Below are 24,384 nucleotides of genomic sequence, written 5' to 3'. Positions count from 1 at the left end.
TATAGTAAAGCATTTAGCTGGAACATTGGAGGGACAGTTTGTGATTGCCATAACTGCCTTTCATAACCTTTGCTGCAACTGAAGCCAACTTACTTTTCATTAATATCTAGTTATGTTGTGTTACATGATTGAGGTCAGATTATTTTGGTTGCACTGTTCATTTATGACATTTTTTTCAGATATTAGAATTTGTGTCTTCTGCCAATGGCATTTGTATGTGGTCTTCAAGCACCGTCCAATTTTTCTGAATAAACTGGTGCACTCCTAATAAGAGGTTGGTTAGCATTGTTGCACAATTTGTCCAAACTACTATGTTTACCTCCATCTCATGACTGGCTCTGGGAGTCAGTGCCTCTGTGCATGAAAAGAAATTAATGCTGGAATTTCAAGTTGACAACTGAACATGGTGTTACAGCCACCCACAGCAACCCCTTCAGAGTAACCTGATTCTAGTTGGCATTAGGCAAGGTCCACTCACCACACAGATTGTGATTCAGTATTAAGTGTTGATTAGCCATACAGTCATATAAACAAGCTCTTAATGTTCCTGTGATGTGCTGAACAATTCAGCTCAATGATACTCTATAGACCTGCCATCTGTTCTCCTCTCTGCATAAGTTTGCAGAGTTGACTCTTGCTGATGATGTTGTTGTAGCCCCTGCTTCCTCCGACATGTTAAGGAGTGGAAAATAGGATGTTGCACAAAGAACATCTGTTCTCAACAGATCAAATTTAAAAAAAAATTCAAATGTTGGAAATCTGATTCAAAAACAGAAAATGTCAGCTGATCAGTCAGCACTTGTGAACCATCAGTGAAGTTTCAGATATAATTTTTCATCAGGACCTTTGAAAGTATTACAAATAAACAATTTTTCTAAAGGAAGTAACAAATGAGGTGTAGGCAAAACTATGTATTCTAGATGTAAGGTAGCTAATCCATGAGCATCTTGTTTCGTATTTATAATGAATTAAATAATGATGTAATTTATAGTCGATAAACTTAAAATGTCCTCCATGTTCCATGCTAATTCAATGCAGAAGTTAATAGATCAAGTTTCTCCACTTTGTGGTCAAAAGCAAAAGTAGATGTCAAACCTTCTGCTTTCAGAGTAATGGAGCGAAACGACGGAAGCTGACACACCCTTGTATTGGTGGAGGTAACAGCAGCACATACTATAAACAGGGAATTCGACGTAGCACACGGCATAGAGTTCGTGGAGAAAAGGAGCTCATTGTGTCAGCGAATCAGACTCTCAAAGAGTTGAAAATTCAGGTAAGCTATTGTTTTAGGCAAATTACACCTTTGTTTCAATTACATTTTCTGTTTATGCAACTATCAGATCTGTTACTGATATTTGTTTTGTGGTGTACGTGTAGAACTATTGAAATTAACTATTGTAAATGAAAATACAGCTGGGGGGAAAAGCCATTCAGGTATGTTTTTAAAAAAAGTCAATTAATGACATTCCTATCCATCAAAATAAGCAGTTTATTCGATCAATTATTTCATGATCTCTAAAATTTGGAGTTACACATACTTTTTTTTACTGTCATTGTGTTTTTAGGGGGCAGCAAAGCAGAATACATAGCTGTCACCATACAGAAAGGTTCAGTACTGTAAACAGGGAATTCACTAAATATAACTAAAAATAAAATTCAGTTTGTGAATTTTCTGAATCCTGTGCAGGTTAGTGGTATTATTGGGAGCAACTTCATTCTCACTGCACTTGAGGGCTAATTAGATTAGATTAGACTTACAGTGTGGAAACAGGCCCTTCGGCCCAACAAGTCCACACCGACCCGCCGAAGCGAAACCCACCCATATCCCTACATTTACGTCTTACCTAACACTACGGGCAATTTAGCATGGCCAATTCACCTGACCCGCACATCTTTGGACTGTGGGAGGAAACCGGAGCACCCGGAGGAAACCCACGCTGACACGGGGAGAACGTGCAAACTCCACACAGTCAGTCGCCTGAGTCAGGAACTGAACCCGGGTCTCAGGCGCTGTGAGGCAGCAGTGCTAACCACTGTGCCACCGTGCCGCCCAAATAGGGATGATTTAATCATTGAATGCCTTTGATGGTCAGAAATAGTTGTTTTCTGTGTGCCAACACAATCTGTGCTGAAAGAATACCTCCATACTGAGCTTAGAGGATGAAAAAGTACACAGACCTTGACATGTTTTTACTTCTGTGTATGGCCTGATAAACTGATGGATACACCAGTAGTATGTGCTTTCTGGTAAAATAATTGCTGCTGATGTCCCAGTTCCTGAAGCAAAGGTGTCACGTAAAGTAAGATAATGTTAGGAATTAAATTTTGGAGGCATAATCGTAAACTATCGAAGTTATGCACAGAAAACCCGTTGTCTGTGTGGCTGAAAGAAGGGGAAAATGAGGTTGACCGCCACCACCCCCCCCACCCCCCAATTTCAAATCCCATGTTTCAGCACCTAGCCTGCAGGTCACAGCATGTCAGGTTCAAACCCAGGTCCCTTTTAAACAAGTTGAGGGTGTTTTCCTCCACTGTCACACTAGCAGAAAAATCCAGATACTCATTGCCTTCTGGGTAAAACATCTTTACCTCCTGTCCTTTCTAATGTTTTTACAATCAACTTAAATTTGTGCCTTGTAGTAACTGACGTCTCATCCAGGGGAAACAGATCGTATCTGTGTCCCCTATCTAGGCCCCTCAAAATTGTGTACACCTCAATTACAACTCCTTCTGTTCCAATGTGTAGACTTCGCCCATGACCACTTCATTTGAGAAGGACAAGGGCAGCAAATACATGGGAACACCACCACCTTTAAATTCCCCTCCAAGCCAATCGCCATTCTGACTTGGAAATATATCACCATTCCTTCATTGTTGCTGGGTCAAAATGCTGGAACTTTCTCCCTAAGTGCATTGTGAGTCCACCTTCTCAAAGGGCAACTAGGGCAGGCAATAAATGCTGGCCTGGCCAATGATGCATATCTCCCACTAAGTGAATTTTTTAAAATTCCAAACTTAATTCATAGCTGCCATTTCAGGACTTGGAAATATTCTGTAACTCCCTTTTGTATTCTCTCTAGAGTAATTATGTCCTTCCTTTAATGTGATAACAGAACTGTCTAGCTGTGGTCTAATCAGTGTCCAATATATTTCTAGCATTACATTCCTGCTTTTGTATTCAACACTTAACCCAATAAAGGAAAACATTGTATTTGTCTCTTCACCTTCTCTATCTGTCATCATTAAACCAGTTTTGGATCCAACATGTCAAATGCTCCTATATTCCAAAGGTCTTTACTGACCGGTCTGTCCTGTGGAACTTGTCAGATTCCTTTCTAAAATCTGTGTAGACAATATCCATTCCACTTGGCTCTTTAATCCTCATTGTTATTTCCTCAAAAAAGTCAATAAAGTTAGTAAGACACAACCTTCAATAAAACCATATTCTCTATTCCTGATTAATCATCTATGCCTTTTTAACATCATAGTTTATCATCATAGAATCCCTACTGTGTGGAAACCTGCCATTTGGCCCAGCAAGTCCACACCGACCCTCTGAAGAGCATCCCACCCAGACTCATTCCCCCACATTTCCTCTAACTAATGCACCTAACGAGACTTCATAATTTATTCTAATAATACGATTTTGGAGAAGATCAGGTTGTAAGCTGGTAGATTTGTTCTCAGATGTTTCGTCACCATGCTAGGTAACACCAGTGAGCCTCCGATGAAGCATTGGTGTTCTGTCTCACTTGCTATTTGTGTGTTTTGGTCTATTGTGAGTGATATCACTTGTGGTTCTGTTTCTGAGAGGTTGGTAAATGGGGTCAAAATCATTATGCATATTAATGAAGTTCCAGTTTGAATGCCAACCCTCCTGGAATGCCCATACATGCCTTTGTTGAGCCTGTCCCATGATGGATATATTCTAAGAATATGCTCCTCATCAAGTCAGACTGATCAGCCTATAATTATTTTACCTATATCCTTGACTCTTTTAAAGCAACGATGCAGCATTTACCACCCTCTAATACTCTGGTCTTCACCTGTACCTAGTGAGGATTGAAGAGTGATCTTTGCAGCAACTGCTAAGCTCCCTGGCTTCTTTTTACCACCTGGAATATAACTCCACTTTCAAATATGTCAATACCACCAGTAATTCTGCATGCATTATGCTTATTCTATTTAATATTTCATACACTTTTTTATTTAGAACACCTGCATCAACCATTTTCTTTGTGAATTCGGAGATAAAATACTCATTACGAACCGTGTCTACATTATCTGTGTCCATGGAGTCCACCCTTGGTTATCTGTTGCTCTTAATGAACTAATGAAACGTCTTTGGGTTTTCTTTGATTTTTGTTTTTGTTTATGTGCATATTTTCTCAAAATCTCTCTTTCCTAATTTGTTTTATTACTTCCTTCCTGTACTTTCCGTATCTCATTAGCCTTTTGTACTGACTAAAATAGTTCTCTTGAATACAGATCAAGAATTTTATACTCTCTACACTCTTCACATTTGTTTGTGTCCCAGTTGATATGAAGGTAGTTGAAGTCTCTAACTATTGTTGTTTATGCAGTCAGAAATTTGCCTTCATGTTGTGGTTCTGTTCGCCGAGCTGGGAATTTGTGTTGCAGACATTTCGCCCCCTGTCTAGGTGACCTCCTCAGTGCTTGGGAGCCTCCCGTGAAGCGCTTCTGTGATGTTTCCTCCAGCATTTATAGTGATTTGTACCTGCCGCTTCCGGTTGTCAGTCCGCTGCAGTGGCCGGTATATTGGGTCCTATCCTTACAATGACGGTGATCAGATTGTTTACATCACAAATTCCTTATTTCAAATTGTTCTTTACTTTCACCTCTTCTACAGATCATGCATGCCTTTTCTGTTGCACCATTTGATCAAAATTTGTCACTGGAAGGACGGATGCTAACTGATGACACTGCAACACTGGGAAATCTGGGAATTATCCCAGAATCAGTCATTCTGTTAAAGGTATTTTTTATTCAATAATTGGCTATTTTGGTACTATGGTATTAACTGCTTTTTGTTGTTAAAACTATGATTTAGTGGCAATGTGTTAATAAATATGGAATCAAATTTTATTTTCCTTACTGACTAGTAGTGGTTTCACCTCAAACTGAATTTCAGTGATTTATTTCTCAATGTGTGTTAAATTTATATTCTATTACATTTTGGTAGCATTCTAGTCTTCTAGTCATCCACCTGTGTCCAGGTTTTGTCTCAAAACACCCTCCATCACTCAGGATTTAATACAGCAAGTAACGAGATGATTTAAAAAAATATAAATTATTAAAGACAGTATGTTGGCAACATTTTGCACTATTTTTGACCCTGAAAACTTTCTTTAGAGTAAAACCACAAACAGGGCTGCAGAAATTGAATGTTGTGGAATCATAGAATTTGCTGCCTATAGAGGGTTATTAAGGCCATAATTCTAGCCCTTCCACTATCTATAGCAACTCAATTGCCCTGTCTTCCCCTTATCCATTTGTATTTATCCATCTCTAATCTTCTAATTTCTTTTGAATAATTAGAGTGCCTGTCTCAATTGCTCCTTGTAGTAAATGTGTGCCTTACGAAATGATTCTCCAAGCTTCCCTCTTTAATTTGACTTGATGTTCTCTTGTACTGACTTACCAACCAGCAGAAGCAGTATATGGAGTTCATTGCCACAGAAGGCTGTGGAAGCCAGGTCCTTGAATATATTCAAGATTGAAATAGATAGGTTCTTGAAGATCAAGGTTACAAGGAGAAAGTGGGAGAATGGGGTTGAGAAACTTTTCAGCCGTGACTGACTGACTGAATTTTGGAGCAGACTCAATGGGATGAATGGCCTAATTTCTGCTCCTTTGTCTTATGGTCTATAGCAATTAATGACAATTAAACTTTGATGTGAAATATTTCATTGTTGTACACCTTCACCTATATTTCGTCTTTCATAACCATTTCACTCATCATTGCATAATTCTAGTGACTCTATACTTTTTCCATAGTTCATAGAATATTCATACAGCGTCAAACCTAGCAAAGTGCCAAATAAAGACTTAGTCTTATTTATATAGATATAAGATATAATCCATAAAACAAAACTCTCTACACTATCAAACCTTTCCTCAGCAGTGTTAAGGAAAGGGAATACATGATGAACGGTAGGACCCTGGTGCAAGACCCAGTCCCTTAAGACATCAGGACAGATAGATAAATTAGTTAAGGGGACATATGGGTTACCTGCCTTTATTACTGGAAGAACAGAGTTTAAGAGTAGGGAGGTTTGTGCTGGAACTGTATAAAACATTGGTTCAGCCACAGCCAGAGTATTGTGTGGTGTTCTGGATTCCACATTTCGAGGATATGATAGGACTGGAGAGGATGCAGAGGAGAGTCACCAGGATGTCTGTGCTTGAGACTTTCAGTTGTGAGAGAGATTAGACAGACTGGGGTTGTTATCTGTGGAGGAGAGGAGACTGAATGGGGACACGACTGAGATGTTCAAGGAAAATTATCCCTTTGGTGACCATGGGGCAAAGATTTACAGAAAAGGGCAGGAGATTTAGAAAGGTCGTGAGAAATTTTGTTTTCTACCCAGAGGGTGGTGAGAATCTGGAACTTTGCTTGTAAAAGTAGTAGAGGCAGAAAATCAACATTTCAGAAATATTTAGATGTGCACTTTTTTTGCCAAGGTATACAGTGCTATGTTCCAAGTGCTGCAAAATAGGATTTGAATAGTTCGATCATTAAGTGTTCATTGGTCAAAACAAAGGGCCTTTTTCTATGATGGTAGATCTCTATGACCCTAAGACATCCAAGTGTTGAATTATTTAATTTTTTTTAATGTACAATTCACATTTTTTGTAATATATCATCTGCCCATTCTGTTAATCTGCATGTTCCTTTTCTTGCTAACGTACAATTAGCCATAGCTTTAATTTAGTATGTTGTGGTTCTGTTCGCCGAGCTGGGAATTTGTGTTGCAGATGTTTCGTCCCCTGTCTAGGTGACATCCTCAGTGCTTGGGAGCCTCCTGTGAAGCGCTTCTGTGATGTTTCCTCCGGCATTTATAGTGGTTTGTCTCTGCCGCTTCCAGTTGTCAGTTCCAGCTGTCCACTGCAGTGGCCGGTATATTGGGTCCAGGTCGATGTGTTTGTTGATAGAATCTGTGGATGAAGGCCATACCTCTAGGGATTTGCTGGCTGTTCTGTGTGGCTTGTCCTATAATAGTAGTGTTGTCCCAGTCTAACTCATGTTGCTTGTCAGCCGCGTGCGTGGCTACTAAGGATAGCTGGTCGTGTCCTTTCGTGGCTAGTTGGCATTCATGGATACGGATCATTGTTAATGATTATCATACATCAAGACAGTTTCTGAACTGACGGCCAGACTACTGCGATCACTCGGATTCATCACAGCACACAAACCAACAGCCACTCTCCGACGACAACTCACCAGGACAATGGACCCGAGACCCAGCATAAGCAAAACCAACATAGTGTACAAAATCCCATGCAAGGACTGCATAAAACACTACATAGGACAGACAGGAAGACAGCTAACTATCCGTATCCATGAACGCCAACTAGCCATGAAAGGACACGACCAGCTATCCTTAAGTAGCCACACGCACGGATGACAAGCAACATGAGTTCGACTGGGACAACACTACTATTATAGGACAAGCCAAACCGAGAACAGCCAGGGAATTCCTAGAGGCATGGCACTCATCCACAGATTCTATCAACAAACACATCGACCTGGAACCAATATACCGGCCACTACAGCGGACAGCTGGAACTGACAACCGGAAGCGGCAGAGACAAACCGCGATAAATGCCGGAGGAAACATCACAGAAGCGCTTCATAGGAAGCTCCCAAGCACTGAGGATGTCACCTAGACGGGACGAAATGTCTGCAACACAAATTCCCAGCTCGGCGAATATAACCACAACAACGAGCACCCGAGCTACAAATCTTCTCACAAACTTTAATTTAGTATTGCTATCAGACATTGCTACAGTATCTGTATAAAAAAAAGAATTATACATGTAGATGACAAGAGTTCCAACTCAGATCCTGGGTAAGTTGTGGCAGTCATACCTGAAATCATCCTTATTTTATCCCAATTGTTGCTGCATTTTTTCTCTGAGGAGTCACTTTCTTTATACAAGTGCAATAATTTTTATAAACTTCCTAACCTAATATTCCCAGTGATTACTAGTTTCATTCTGTACTGTAGAGTCCAGGGGGTTAACCACAAACCAGGTAAAACTAACTAGTTTATAGTGTCCTGTTTGAAACCAGCAGTACAAAAATATGTTTTCTGTACCGCTAATAATTTGTATATAAGTTTCTTTCATTTTGAATCTTTATGAAAATCTCAAGATTCTCAGCAGATTTGATTTGGTCAGATTTCTTTGATCATTAAAAATGTATGAAATGTGCAAGCAGTTAAATTATCTTCCATTATTTTTTGTACTTAAGGCTGATGAACCACTTGCTGATTATACAGCAATGGATGATATAATGCAAGGTAGGAAATTTGAAAGGTTTTCTTGAATTAATGTAAATTTATAAATTCTATTACAAATTACTGCTGAACAATCTACCTTAATATGTGGTCTGTAATTATTTTATTTTTAACCTATAAAAGGTGGAAATTTTGAACATCTAAAGAAGTGAAGAATGCAAAGATAATTTCGTGTTTTATAGTTGATAAAGTTTGGTTTTAAAAAAAAAGGGCTGCAGATGCTGGAAACCAGAGTCTAGATTAGAGTGGTGCTGGAAAAGCACAGCAGGTCAGGCAGCAGCCAAGGAGCAGGAAAATCAACGTTTCGAGCAAAAGCCCTTCATCAGGAATAGAGGCAGAGAGCCTGCAGCGTGGAGAGATAAATGAGAGGAGGGTGGGGCATTAATAAAGTTTGGTCATTGAATGATTTCTGTTCAGAATCTGACATTGAAAAGTTTTTTAATCACGCAATTAACTTTTCTCTTTTCCCAGTATGTATGCCTGAAGAGGGTTTTAAAGGTGAGTCTTCAGTTTTTTTTCGGATCTGTTTTGTGGCTTACAGAAGTCTGCTATGTTACCTGGGTCCTTTATCATTTTAGATATGGGTAGCAATGTACCAGAAGGCATCAGACCAGGTTATAAATGTCAATATACGGGAGTATCACCTGGACAGGTTTTGGGATTGGCACTTCAAGTATAACTATACCAAGTAAAGCATAAATAGAATTGACTACACACCCCTCGACCTCTTCCATTCTTCTTATCGTGGTAGGTTTGATCTACTGTACTTTCCTGTTTGCTCTCCCATAACTCTAAAGCTTTCTTTTTATTCACTCATGGGACATGGGTGTCACTAGTGGCTAGCATTTATTGAATGTTCCCAGCTGCCTCGTGAACCACTGCAGTCCATGTCCTTTCGGTAGACCTACAATGGCTTTAGGAGGGGATTTCCAGGATTTTGACCGAGTGACAGTGAAGGAACAGCAATATATTTCTCAAGTCAGAATGGTGAGTGACTTAGAGGGGATCTTGCAGATGGTGGTGTTGCCAAGTATTTACTGCCTTTGTCCTTGGAAATGGAAATGATTGTGGATTTGGAAAATGGTGCCCAAGGATATTTTGTGAATTTCTGCACTGCATCTTGAGTTCATACTGCTGCTACTGAGCATTGGTGCAGAGGGTGTGGACATGGTGCCAATCAAGTGGGCTTATTTGTTTTAGGCAGTGTCAAGATTCTTGAGTGTTGTCGACTCTGCACTCGGCCAGGCAAGTGGGGAGTATTCCATCATATTCCTGACTTGTGCCTTGTGGACAGGCTTCAGGGAGTCAGGAGAGAGTGTTCCTCGTCTCTTACCTGCTCTGGTAGCCACTCTGTTTATGTGGTGACTCCAATTGTGTTTCTGGTCAGTGGTAACTCCCAGGATATTCTTAGTGGTGGATTGACTGATGGTATCAACGTTGAATGTTAAAAGGCAGTGTCTCTTATTGGACATAGTAATTGCCTGCATTTTCTGTGGCAAGAATGTTATTTGTCACTTGTCAGCTCAAGTCTTGATATTGTCCAGATCTTGGACTGCTTCAGTATCTGAGGAGTGGTGAATGGTACAGAACATTGTACAATCATCAGAGAACATCACCACTTCTGACCTTATGATGGAGGGAAGGTCATTGAAGCACCTGAAAATGGTTATGCTGAGGACACTATCCTGAGGAACCTCTGCTGAAATGACAGACCTCCATCTACCACAAAAACCTTCCAAAGTAGCAGGTATGACTCCAACCGGCAGAGAGTTTATCCAAGATTCCCATGGACTCCAGTTCTGAGGGGCTCCTTGATGCCAAACTCAGTCAAATGCAGCCCAATGTCAAGGGCTGTCACTCTCACCTCGCCTCTGGAATTTAGCTGTTTTGTCCATGTTTGAACCAAGGTTGTAATGAGGTCAGGAGCTGAATGGCTCTAACAGAACCCAAACTGGGTGTCACTGTGCAGGTTATTGCTGAGCAGGTGCTGCTTGATAGCACTGATAACACCTTCCATCACTTTACTGAATGATGGAGAGTAGACTGATGGGGCAGTAATTAGCAAAATTGGATTGTCCTGCTTTTTGTGTACAGGACATACTCTGCATTTTCCACATTGCCGGGTGGATGCTAGTGTTGTAACTGTACTGGAACAGCTTGGCTAGAGGAGTCGCAAATTCTGGAGCACAAGTCTTCAGCACTATTGCGGGGATGTTGTCAGGGCCCATAGCCTTTAAAGTATCTACTGCCTCCAACTATTTCTTGAATGGAATTGCTGAAGACTGGTGTCTGTAATGCTGGGGATCACTGGAGGAAGCAGAGATGGATAAGCCACTTTAAACTTGTGGCTGAAATTTGCTGTAAATGTTTCAGCCTTATCTTTTGCACTGATGGGCTCGTCCATCATTGTGGATGGGTGTATTTGTGGAGTTGCTGTCACAAGTGAGTTATTTAATTGTGTGCCACCATTAATGACTGTATGGGACAGGACTGCAGAGCTTAGATCTGATCCATTATTGGTTGTGGAATCAATCAGTTTCGGCTTTCACTTGCTGCTTGTGCTGTTTAGCACACAAGTAGCCTTGATTGGTAGCTTCACCAGGTTGACACCTGATTTTTAATGTATGTCTGGTGCTGCTCCTGGAGTGCGCTCTCGCATTCTCGATTGAACCAGGGTTGATCCCCTGAGTTGATGGTAATGGTTGACTGGGAAATATGCCATTCAAGAGTTTGCAGATTGTGCTGGAGCACAGTTCTGCTGTTGATGGCCCACAGCACCACATAAATGCCCCATCTTGTGTTGCTAGATCTGTTCAAAGTCTGATCCATTTTAGCACTGTGCTAGTGCCACACAGAATGATGGAGGGTAGTGTTAATGTGAGGGCAGGACTTTGTCTCCACCAGGGCTGTGCAGTAGTCACTCTTATTGATACTGTCATTGACCTGCATCATGGCAGATTAGTAAGGATAAAATAGAGTATGTTTTTCCCTCGCCAGTTACCACAGACCCAGTCTAGCAGCCATGTCCTTTAGGATGAAACTGGCTCGATCATCATTGCTGCTACCAAGCCATTTTTGGTGGACATTGAAATCCTTCACCAAGGGTACATTTTGTGCCCTTGTCACCCTCAGCGTTTCCTCTAAGTGTGAACACTGTTGTTTGTCAGCCAAGGGGTAATCAGGAAGTTTCCTTGCTCCTGCTTAACCCAAAGCCATAAGATTCCATGGATCACAGAGTCAGATGTGTAGGACTCCTAGAGCAACTCTCTTCTAACTGTATATTTACTGTGCCACCACCTCTTCTGGGTCTATCCTGCCAGTGGCCAGGACATATCTAGGGATGATGTCTGGGGCTTTGTCTGTCAGGTTTGGATTCTAAGATTATGACTGTCAGGCTGTTGTTTTACCAGTCTAAAACGGTTCTCCCAATTTGTACTAACCCCCAGATGTTAGTAAGGTGGATTTTGCAGGGTCAGCAGGACTGTTTCTGCCCTTGTCCTTTCATGTGCCTAGGTCAATGCCTGGTCATTCATCTGGTTTCATTTCTTTGTTGAGACTTAATAGCAATTGGCACAATTCCGTGGCTTGTTCGGTCCTTTTGACAGCAGTTGAGGGTGAACAACATTTCTGTGAGTTTAGAGTCACATATAGGTCAGACCATGTGAGGATGGCAGATTTCCTTTCCTGAAGGACATTAGTGAGTCAGTGGGGTTTTCTCACTATCAACAATGGTTTCATGGTTATCAGTAGATTCTTAATTACAGAATTTTAAAATTGAATTCAAATGCCACCATTTGCTGTGATGAGATTCAAACCTGAGTCCCCCAGAATATGAGCTGAGTTTCTGGATTAATAGTCTAGCTATAATACCACTTGCACCTCCCTTCGTTGAAGAGTCTGTCCATCTCATTCTCCGTTATATTTCATGGTTCCATTTCCATGCTTTCTGAGGTAGAAATTCCAAGACATGACCAGCCTCAAAAAAAAAGTTTTCTTTGTCATCTTAAATGGGTGACCCCTTGACCTGAAACGAGGCTCCAAATACCTGATTGCCCCATGAGGGGTGATATCCTGTTCAGAATCTAGCCCATCAAATCTACTCAATCTTAATTTTCAATCCGATAACCCCTCATTCTTTTAAACTCCAGTGAGTATAGATCAACCTGCTCAACATGTGTGTCAGAAAGCCCTTCTTCCCAGGAATTAACCTTGTGAAGCAGTTCAACGCAGGTAAATCCTTCCTTCAATAGGAGACCAAAAGTGGACACAATCCTCCAGTTGTGGCCTCATCAGCACTACATATAGCATTTGCAAAAGTTCTACATCAGTATGTCTGGTTCCTGATATCATTATGCCAGTATTGAGTTTTGATCCCTTTGATATGAATATGACGGAGATGATTTTCCGATAGAGCTCATGACCGAGACAGTCCGCCACTTGTGCTGGCTTTGTTTGTACGAATATTTATAAACGGAACTACTGAGCCATCGATTTGCATTATCTGGCTGGTCACAGCAGATGAGTAATCAGCCTTTGGTTCTTGTTGCAGGTACAGGTCTACTGGGCCACTGAGCAAATGAAAATTGCTGTGGACAGCTGAGTGAAAAGTTATGCAATAAGGAAGGACAAAGGTGAAGTTGCTCAAACATTGCACCAAGCATACAGGACATGCATTGACTTGGTTTATACTTTTAAAAAGAAAGGACCAGTCTTAAAGTTTGCTTGTATCTCCTGCCTTTTTATGCAAAAATGCACAGTGTCTTGAATTCAGTTGATGGAGCAATAGAGGAAAATAAACCTGTTTCGATGCTGCCTTGACATTTCAGAGTGACCAGATCATTGGTGTTGAGAGAGAAAATCCCCTTCGATTCACTGTGTCTAAAAATGTATTTGAAGCCAGAATAGTGTCTTGATGCCTGTTCTGATCAAGCTGTTTGATGTAAAGTTTCTTCCTTGAGCACGCTCAACTGTTGGCAAGTTGCTATTTACCATGAGGCCAATAATTAACTTTTTCTCCTGTGATGTCATCACACACTTAAAAGTTGATTTTTGCTTAGAATGACACATCAACCTGTCAATATGTGTTAATACTGAGTTATATAAATTGTTTAACACATCAAATTAACAAGTCACTACTGCATTTCAAAATGTAAAATATGCAAGAACAAACTGAACAAATTTAATGTTCTATGAGTATCCTTGTTCAGGTTGTTCCTTGCAACTTGTAAACTGTGTACACAGTGAAATAGTTGCCTGCATTAATTACATTAATGTTTCCTGATATATTCGAGTAATATTGTACTAGGACCACTGAAGTGCTGTAAATAAATGCAATGCTTCTTGATTTAATACATTTTACTGTTTTGTTTTTTGATACGGCCTTTTGCTTGGAAGAGAATTGAAAGTGTGCTGAAATAGGTTTTTCCAAATCCTGTTAAAAGGGTTGTACAAATTGCGTTTGTTGTAGAAATGCTGTGGTAAAAATGCTATCTTGATAAATCTACTAGAATTGTTATATTGCTTATCTTTACTGTACCAAATAAAAGAGCAGATGGTTATAGAAAATGAGGTGTTTTTTTAAGATGAGAGGCATGAAGGTGCTCAACACATTACAGCCTGGATCAACCTGTGTGTATATTTTGCAAAACAGAAGATTGTGATGAATAAATATTAATTACGACAGCCATCGTAATTGCTGCTTATGGTATAGTTTTATACCATATCATAAAATGCCATTGAGATTTAAATCTCAATCATCAGTGAAGTCAAAATGCATGGACGTACTTAAAACTTAATCTACTTATGGACTGGAAAAAGATAGCTGTGCAAAGGTAGCTTTGAGGAGTTTATAGAGTATTTTCAAGTTAACTCCTCAGCACATCATGTTCTGGAGCAGTTTGAGAGAGAGAGAGAAGTGAGTCCAAAACAATTTCTTTACATTTCAATAAGGACAATTGTGAGGGAATCAATGAAGAACTGGCTAAAATGAAATGGCATGTTTAGTTGAAGGTTAAAGTGCAGAGGCAGTGATTTAAGGGGATATTTTAGAATACAGAGTAGCTGCCTTCCAATGACAAAAATTCCAAGGGATCATCCCTCTCCCCCAATATGTATTTAACTAGAAATAAAGATAGTATCAAACTTAAAAAGCATATAGTTAGGTAATGATAGGTCAGATTGGACAGAATATAAAAATACAGCAAAAAAGATTTTAAAATTAATGGGCAAAAATTAATGAAAAAGCTAGCTAGAAATAGAAGAACAGAATTTGAGTTTCTATTATTATTTAAACTATTACATGTCATGATGGGATCCAAACCTATGCCCCCACAGCATTAACCTGGGGGTCTAGATTACTCATTCAGTAACATAATATCCATACCACTGCCTTCCTAGCTGCAGGTCTGGAGTCAAATGTCAGCCAGGTGTCAAGGATAATAGATTTCATGTCATGAAGGACATTAGTAAACCAGATTAAGATAATCCTATGGTTTCATGATCACTACGATCAAGACACGCATTTTTTCCACATTTCATAACTAAACTCTAGTTCCTTTAGCTTCTGGGATTTACATCTCCTTGCACCTTTCCCAACCTATTGACATTCAGATAATCTGCCTACCTGTTTTTGCTACCAAACTGGATCATCTCTCACTTATCTGCATTGTATTACTGTCGTGTGTGTGCCCACTTAACTTGTCCACATCACACACAAGTGCCTCCCATAGCAAACACTCCCATCCAACCTTGCGTCATGTGCAAACGTGGAGATATGACCTGTAGTTTCCTCGTGTAAATGTGTATTGTGAATAAGCTGGTGTCAAAGTCATGGTTCTGATAACTTTCAAGGGCCACAGATATCTAAGATAGGTAATCATTTATAAGTAATTTTAAGGTAGCTTATTAAGAAGCGACAGCTTAGATATTGATGCATTAGCTACTTGTGGTAGTTAAGGCTAGTTCACTGACACTGGAGGATGCTTAGACCATTGACACCAAGTGTGTCGATCTGAAGAGCTTGCAATAACAACTTTGTGATCTTTAACCAAAGTGGGAGAGCACGCTTCCCCCTCCAATCATCTTCCAGGACCACTTTCCACCTGCAGAATCCAGCAAACAGCTGAGCACTGTCCCCTGTCTCTGAACACACATTCCTATGGTTTATTTATGGGTATTTCTATTTCCCACTGTATCAATCTTGAGACTGGTGCCAATGTATGGCAACAGTATAAACTTTCGCTGTATGTTATTGAATACATTTGACAATAAATGATTCAATTCAATAGAGCTCTATGCTATCCTAAAAAAAAAATTGAGGGTTTATATTTCTTAGATGCTGTTGCCATTTATCACTACCCTTTGGCCTATATTTTGATCTCTAATTTGTCTCATTATCACCTTCTCCTATATATCCATTAGCCCTTTGTCATTTAATTTTTATCCTAACATTGACTCCTAGTTGTTCTTTGCTCCCCACCCCTTAACTATATTTAATTTAAACCTGCTACATTTCTAACTTCGTTCTCGAACTTTAATTCTGTTTCTCCACAAGTGCCAGACCAATTGAGTATTTCCTGTTTTTTTTTTTGTTTTTCAGATTTGCAGCATCCTGCAGTAATTTTGCAAGTGTGCCTGCCTATGTATATTATTTCTTGCACCTCTGAACAAACCTAGATATATCACTGTCCCCTTACGTAGCAATAAATAACATGAGAAGAATATGCTGAACAACAATTTGTAACTCTGGGGAAATCTCTGTTCAGTGCTGTGGAAATTCCTGGACTAAGTCTAACAAACAGGTAACTGACACCCTTCACTGGACCCTGTTGTATGTTCATGTAATTGTGCTGGTGCGTCATGTGCTTAATATTCAGTGAAAAAAGAACATAAATGATCGTCCTGACATTTATACCATAAACCAAACAAATAACATTTTCTATCATTTTAGTTAATGTGGTGCGTCATGTCCCATAACTTGTACCTTTATAAATTGCTTTCATCTAACAGAAGTTCAACATAATAATGTTAGCTTAACATTTTAATTAAGTACTTAAATAAATTAGTAATCAGAGTCATTGAATGTCTTGTGATTTTCTAAATCATAAAAGGCATAATCGGCTGAATTGCTCAATCGGATCACTATAGCCAACCCGTAAACAACACCCGAAATACAAATCACATAGTTTTCTTGATGATTCACCTTGGAAACCATGAGATTATCATTAGTGGTGGATTTTGTTTTACTGCGTTGCAAAACAGCATAACCAGTCCTTTAGGCTTCAAAACACAGTAATTAAATACTCAAGTTGACTCCCAGTGGTATTAGCACCCTCTAAGGGAGACACTCTCTGACAGTGAAGAGAGCTACCCAGATAGATGACTGTTGGAGGAGGGTGGTGCTGTTGAAGGCGGTGTACAGGTCAAGAAGGAGAATGAAGAAAAGCTTACAGATATTATACTCATATAAGATGTCAAAACAAAGGGGCATAATCTTAGTCAGATATGGGGCTGTATAGGAATGAAATTAGAAAATTATCACAAAGGGTAACAAAAATCATGAACTCAAAGGGTGTATTGTCACATGATTATATACTGGACAATAAGTGTCAACTGGTGCTTGTAGGGCCTGTAGTCTGGGTTAGGATTGGTCATTGGTTTAAAATAGGACTGTCAGCCCCTCAAATGTGTCCCGCCTCTATTCACTGCTCTGTGATCTGACTCCATGTACTTTAAGAACATCTAAGAATCTTTAACAAAGCATTCAGAAAGGGAAAAATTAAAAATGTTGATATAATGTTTCAAATAACACAGCTCAGGGATGCATCTGGCTTGCCACAAAATATGTCAAAACCTTGCTGTGAGGCATTGGTTCCACCAATGAGTGAAAAGAAACGGAGTGTCGCAGTTATTTGTGCCCATTGTACTATCATAGTGTTGCAGATACAGAGATACACATGATATTGGGGGGGGTCCCCAGTAAGAAAGACCAGAATGAGGTCAAAATTACAACATTGTGTGTAAACACATAGGGAATGATCAATAACCTTGAGCTGTGAGTGCTAAGAAGTTAATGTGGTACAAGCTGAAACTTTGGGGAAAAAAATGAAGTATAAAATATTTCTGGGAGAGAAAGAAGAGGGAGATAGTTTAGAGTAGATTACAGGTAATATAATGATGCTGAAGAAAGAGGGTAACCTTGAGGAATTCAGGACTGAATCCATTTGATGTAGGTATCACTAGCAAGGCCAGGATATGATGCACATCACAAACTGCCCTTGGAAGGAGATGGTAAGCTACATTTTTTTGTCATGTGGTCCTGCCAGCTGATGTGTGTGATTTTTGACTTTGTCTATCAGTGGCGTTAGTTTTCAGCACAGAAAATGTGATTCTAACCCAAACTGGTTAGACTGGAGGCGTGTGACCAGCAGTGTGCCCCAAGGATCCATGCTGGGTCTACTGTCATTCATTTATATAAATTATTTGAATGAGAATATAGGAGGCATAGCAATTAAGTAATTAAAATTGGTGGTATAATGGACAGTGAAAATAATTGTCTAAAAATACAATGGGATCTTGACCAAGTGGGCCAGTGGACCTAGGAATGGCAGGTGAAGTTTAATTCAAATAATTGTGAGGTATTGCATTTTGATAAGACAAGCCAGGGCAGGACTTGCACAGTAGATGTTGTTGAATAGAGAGACCTAGGGGGTGCAGGTGTATTGTTCTTTGACAGTGGTGTCGCAGGTAGACGGGTGGAGAAGGAAGCATTTGGCATGCTTATCTTCATAGGTCAGAGCACTGAGTACAGGAGTTGGGATGTCATGTTACAGCTATACAAGATATTGGTAAAGCCACATTTGGAGTACTGCATACAATTTGGGTCACCCTACTATAGGAAGTGTGACAATGCTGCTCCTTTTAACAAGGTTATTCTGTCATTGGTTGTTTTTTCAGAAGGGTCATAAAGGCAGAGATATCAATATGTCAGGAAATATTGGCTTGAAAAAGCTTTAATATATTTTTAAACACTTGTACAATGTAAGTAGAATGGCTAGTTCTCCCAGTTCAGGTTTTGGTTTGGTTTGGTTTGGTTTTAGCAAGCTGTTTTTTTTTGTTGAGGCTGGTTATTGAAACAGCTCCATGCTGATCCTCTCTCTCTCTCTCTCTGTGACATCTCTCCTGGAAGAACCTGTGTTTGACTTTACCTTTTTTGCCAAGGGGGTTTTTACGGGGATGTTGCTACTATTTGGAACAGCATCATTAAGCTGTGATAGAGTCAACTGGGTTCTCAAATAGTCATGTTATTCTAAATTCAGTTTGCATTTATTAGTGTATAAATAAATTCTGTTTTGTTTAAAACTGAGTGGCTGGGCCAGCTGCATCCCTCCTGGAATATCCACTCTACACCTGCTTAATACAACTAGAAAAGTTCTCGCGCTACTGTCTTGAAATGTTTTGAGGGGGTCTGGCCTGGTCTATAACAGATGGGGGGATTTTTGTAGGATTTGTTCAACAGTTCTGACTTGGGATTAGGGTTGTTGGAGGCAGCGAGTGGTGGATATGAGTAACTTTTGTTCCAGGTGTTGAAGTTGGTTGGTTTAAACAGTGTTTGGTGTCGTAATGACTCTTTCAATCACTAAGTGTGTTCTGGGGGTGGAAGAAGTGACTTTGGGGGCTTTACAAAAGATGTACAAGGCAAAGCTGCTGGAATTGGCAGTCAGGCTGGAGTTGGGGTTACCTTTGTCCGTATGAAAAAGAGAGATAATTACAGCAATAGCTCGGCATTTAAATCTTTGGAGATGGCTAAAGTTCAATAGAGAATGAAGCAGCTTGAGTTTTTAAATTAGATTACTTACAGTGTGGAAACAGGCCCTTCGGCCCAACAAGACCACACTGATCCGCCGAAGCGCAACCCACCCATACCCGTACCTTTAACTAACACTACGGGCAATTTAGCATGGGCAATTCACCTAACCTGTACATTTTTGGACTGTGGGAGGAAACCAGAGCACCCGGAGGAAACCCACGCAGACAAGGGGAGAATGTGCAAACTCCATACAGTCAGTCACCTGAGTCGGGAATTGAACCCAGGTCTCTGGCGCTGTGAGGCCACAGTTAGAGGCAAGAGAAAGAGAAAATGAAATGAAACCATTTGAGTAATGATTAAAGGCAGAGAAAAGGAATAAAAGGCCCTAGCAGAACAAAAAAAAATCAGAATAACTTCATTAAAGGAGCAGCATCATCACAGAAGGATGTTATTAAACTGGAAAAGGTGCATAACAGATTTACACGCATGTTACCAAGACTGGAAGGTTTGAATTGTAAGGAGAGGCTGAATAGGCTAGGACTTCTTTTCCCTAGAGCATAGGAGGCTGAGGAGTGACCTTATAGAGGTTTATAAAATCATGAGAGGCGTAGATAAGGCGAAAAGCCAAGATCATTTCAGCAGAGTCCAAAACTACAGGCATTGGCTTAAGGTGAGAGGGGAAAGATTTAAAGGGGACATGAGGGGCAACTTTTTCACTGAGAGTAGTACGTGCATGGGATGAGTTGCCAGAGGAAATGTTAGAGATGGGTATAATAATATTTTAAAGACATTTGGACAAATACACAAATAAAAGTTTAGAGGGATAAAGTCAAATTTAGAAAAATGGGACTAGTTCAGTTAGAAAATGTGATTGGCAACAGACAAGTTGGGCTGATGGGCCTGTTTCCATGCTGTATGACTCAACCAGGGCATTCAGAGGACAATCACTCCCCAGGTATCTGCAAACAGCCTGTTCAGGGTAAATTATGACACACCTGTGGAGCTGGTGGAACTTGAACCCTGGTGTTCTGGCCGAGAGACAGGGATTCTACCATTAGGCCTCTGACAATCCCTTTATATTTTTGAGTTTAAATTTAATTTAAAGGACCATCATAATGGAATTATAACCATGGCTCCAGGTTCACAATTTACAATTTACCTTAAGCTACTTTTGAATTAGCAAACTATTTTACAACACAGTGCTAGCTCTTCAAATCTAGTTTACTGTATCCAGTGCTCCCAGTGTGGTCTTCTCTATGTTGGGGAGACCAAACGTAAACTTAGGGAATGGTTCACTGAGGATCTCAGCCAAGTGGACGTCCCAGTCACCCCCATTTAAATTTCCCCAACCTCTCCCATTCTGACATGACCATCCTTGGCCGCCTCCATTGCCAAAATGAACCACACTGCAAATTGGAGGAACAACACCTCATCATCTGCCTGGGCAGCCTACAGCCCAGAGGACTCGATGCAGAATTTTCCAATTTCAAATAACCTCCCTCCCCATCCCCCCAACTCCCTTCCTAGTGCCTCCCCCTCCCTTCCACTGCTCCCAGCCACCAACCGGATTCATTCCTCCCACTGACCGAGTAGATTGTACCTTCAACCTGTCCTCACCTATCCCCACTTCACCACCCTGAACTCTTTACCTGCAGCTCTCCTTTCACCCACCCCCAGTCTTGAAGAAGGGTTACACCCGAAACGTCGACCTCTGTACCTCCTGATGCTGCCTGGCTTGCTGTGTTCATCCAGCCTCCTGCCTGTCTATTCTAGTTCCTCTTACAGCAATTAATATTGTGAGGGAGACTTGTGTCAGCTAGAGTCTGTAAACATTCTGATTACTTCTGGTAATTAAAAAGGCATTCCAAAATGTAATAGGATTCCTGAATAACTTTCCACAAACAGGAATGTGGTACTAACCAGAGAATCTGCTGTGGATAAAGAATGAATATTCGCCAGAACTAATAGCTCGCCACGGGATGCTCAGATTTGGAATCGCTCCTCATTCCTGATGAAGGGCTTATGCCCGAAACGTCGAATTTCCTATTCCTTGGATGCTGCCTGACCTGCTGTGCTTTAACCAGCAACACATTTTCAACTGTGATCTCCAGCATCTGCAGACCTCATTTTTTACCCACACACACGCACAGTCTGGCATCAGCCCAGATAACCACAACTCTGAGGAAAGCTCAATGTCCCCCACCCACAACACACACACAGGATGCCCATGGAAGTGGAATTTGGTTTCGTTTTGAGCTTCTGTGAATTACTCGAATGCGTGTAAAAGTCAGCATGTTATTCGAGGAACCACGTTTTCTGAATAAGTGACCATCCCCTTGGTACCCAACTGTGTGTCTCTGCCTCAGCAAAACTGCAAGGCGTGCGCTTGTCATTTCAATGTGGGTTCGGAGATGCCTCCCTTGACTTGGGGATTTTGATCGGAGTAATTATAAATTCCTTGGGCAATTGTTTTCCCGAGAGAAAAAAAAGACTCGCCCCACCTTGCAGAGTTGCGTCACATCCTTCAAACAGGTGAACTCATTTGCATCCGGAGCTGCTTTGTGTTATAATGTCGCTTACAGTGTAAACTCTAACCAGACAGAGACGGAGCAGAGAAACAAGGAGACAGTATCAATTGTCAAGGATGCACATCTCTTGAGTGAGAATTCTGTCGCGAACATTTTGTAAACAATCACAAGAGTGGATTGGGGATGTGCAGAGTGAATGGAAACTGACAGGAATCCTTGATTCTGCTGCAGAATAAAAGCTATAAACTCCATTCATCTCCCTTCGAGAGCAGGTACTGTGAGCCGTGCTAATCTCTCTATTGTTCCCCCTAAACAAAATACAGGTAAAATTAGGCACTTGAGCATTTAAGGATTTGAAAATAAGCTGTTTCCTCGCCTTCGTTAAGAATACGGGTTAGCTTGGACAAGTAAAAATTGCTGAGACGGTGAATTAACTTCCAAAGTGTACGTTCTGGGTTGGTTTTTAATTGAACCTTGGAGCTTTTAATTGTATTGATTTCACCAAGTGGGTGCTGTGGATGCAAAGCTCATTCAGGATTGTCCTGATGGTGCATGCGGGGGTTTACACTGGAAGCCCACCTGGGCTGGAGAATGTCCTGCTCTCATTTCTTGTTGGGTCACCATGGAGTTGGACATAATGAATGAAGAGGAGGTCTAGCCCCTACCATGGCAAATCAAAACACTCAGGCCAACATCCGTGGGATGGGGAGAGGGAAGACAGAGAGGAAAATAAACAAGTCAACCTTTCCAGTTCCTGACCCACGATAACATTCCCAGAAGAGGTCACACGGCAAGGCACACCTGCTCCATGGGTGTGTCATAACATCTCTGAACAGGTTGTTTTATTTTTTAAAAAAAGCTAAACCCACTTTATAGTGATTGTAACAAGGTCTACCAAGTCGACTTCATTGAATGAGTTCCCTGATTGGGACAGTTGATCTAGCCCAATTAGGGAGCCCTGGCTGACAGAACGGGAGCGTCAGACCATTCTGACACCGTGAGCTGGCTCTGAAGGAGCTGGAAATGTATTGCTGGTTAAAGCACAGCAGGTCAGGCAGCATCCAAGGAACAGGAAATTCAACGTTTCGGGCCAGAGCCCTTCATCATTCCTGATGAAGGGCTCTGGCCCGAAACGTTGAATTTCCTGTTCCTTGGGTGCTGCCTAACCTGCTGTGCTTTAACCAGCAACACATTTTCAGCTCTGATCTCCAGCATCTGCAGACCTCACTTTTTACTCTGAAGGAGCTGGATCAGTGTCAAGGATGTTCCGCATGTAAATGGTGATCTGGTGAGAGGATATCGGCCTCTGTGGAATTATTTTGGTGGCTATGAGAGTAAAATGTGCTCTTAAAGAAAGTTGCTTGTAATAGTTGTATTTGAGTTGGGGGTAAGCATTTCTGACGTCATGCTGTTACTTGGGAAGTTTGCCTCATTCAGTCCTGCCATTGCAGACTGCGCCCAGTACATGGAAAGAATGTGTTTTTTTTTCCTGACAGATGACATTGGGGCAGATGAAAAGCAATGAATAATTCTCCTGATAGCTTGTGAGCCCACAGTGTTTTGGTTATTAGGAGCCTAACCTTCCCTGTGGCACCAGATACTAAAGCCTTTCAAGAGTTAACGGATGTAATCAATGAATATTACAACCCAAGTCTCCTTTCATTCTGACTTGCAGTTGGTTTTACTTGGTAATTTGAGCAGCAAGGGAATCCATTTTTGACTAGGTTAAGATGTTTGGCAGTGGAATGTGATTTTAGTTTAACACTTAGTGAGATGCTGAGAGATTGTGTTTGGTATGTAGGATTAATGATATAACCATGCAAAAGTGCCTACTAGCTGAAGCCCAACTGGAGTGCAGGTTCATAGCTCCTTGAAAGTGGAGTCGCAGGGAGATAGGATAGTGAAGAAGACGTTTGGTATGCTTTCCTTTATTAGTCAGAGTATTAAGTACAGGAGTTGAGAGGTCATGTTGTGGCTGTACAGGACATTGGTTAGGCCGCTGTTGGAATATTGTGTGCAGTTCTGGCCTCCTTCCTATCAGAAAGATGTTGTGAAACTTGAAAGGGTTCAGAAAAGATTTACAAGGCTGTTGCCAGGATTGGAGGATTTGAGCTACAGGGACAGGCTGAACAGGCTGGGGCTGTTTTCCCTGGAGTGCCGGAGGCTGAGGGGTGACCTTATAGAGGTTTATAAAATTGAGGGGCATGGATAGGATAAATAGACAAAGTCTTTTCCCTGGGGTCAGGGAGTCCAGAACTAGAGGGCATAGGTTTAGGATGAGAGGGGAAAGATATCAAAGAGACCCAAGGGGCAACTTTTCACGCAGAGTGTGGTACGTGTATGGAATGAGCTGCCAGAGGATGTGGTGGAGGCTGGTACAATTGCAACATTTAAAAGGCATTTGGATGGGTATATGAATAGGAAGGGTTTGGAGGGATATGGGCTGGGTGCTGGCAGGTGGGACTAGATTGGGTTGGGATATCTGGCCAGTATGGACGGGTTGGAC

The 24,384-nt window shown here is 41.0% G+C and overlaps 2 protein-coding genes across 3 annotated transcripts in view; both read left to right on the top strand.

Moving 5' to 3' along the window:
• usp48 (ubiquitin specific peptidase 48) overlaps nt 1-14,116 on the top strand; it is a 131,320-nt gene extending 117,204 nt beyond the window's left edge. For both annotated transcript variants that reach the window (XM_060851941.1, XM_060851942.1), the window contains exons 23-27: nt 1,109-1,273; nt 4,871-4,996; nt 8,498-8,546; nt 9,015-9,041; nt 13,093-14,116. In XM_060851941.1, the coding sequence (XP_060707924.1) occupies nt 1,109-1,273; nt 4,871-4,996; nt 8,498-8,546; nt 9,015-9,041; nt 13,093-13,115 (390 nt within the window). In that variant the 3' untranslated portion in view covers nt 13,116-14,116. The remainder of the gene's footprint in view (nt 1-1,108; nt 1,274-4,870; nt 4,997-8,497; nt 8,547-9,014; nt 9,042-13,092) is intronic.
• Nucleotides 14,117-21,840: 7,724 nt separating this feature from the next.
• Nucleotides 21,841-24,384, top strand: part of si:ch73-206d17.1 (tyrosine-protein kinase STYK1) — a 103,500-nt gene continuing 100,956 nt past the window's right edge. Inside the window, exon 1 of the mRNA XM_060852260.1 lies at nt 21,841-22,150. The gene's annotated coding sequence lies outside the window, so the exon portion shown is untranslated. The remainder of the gene's footprint in view (nt 22,151-24,384) is intronic.

This window comes from Hemiscyllium ocellatum, chromosome 37, assembly GCF_020745735.1.
Source record: "Hemiscyllium ocellatum isolate sHemOce1 chromosome 37, sHemOce1.pat.X.cur, whole genome shotgun sequence".
Lineage (NCBI taxonomy): Eukaryota > Metazoa > Chordata > Chondrichthyes > Orectolobiformes > Hemiscylliidae > Hemiscyllium > Hemiscyllium ocellatum.
Note: the sequence above shows the minus strand (reverse complement) of the source record. Positions and strands in the feature narration are given on the sequence as shown.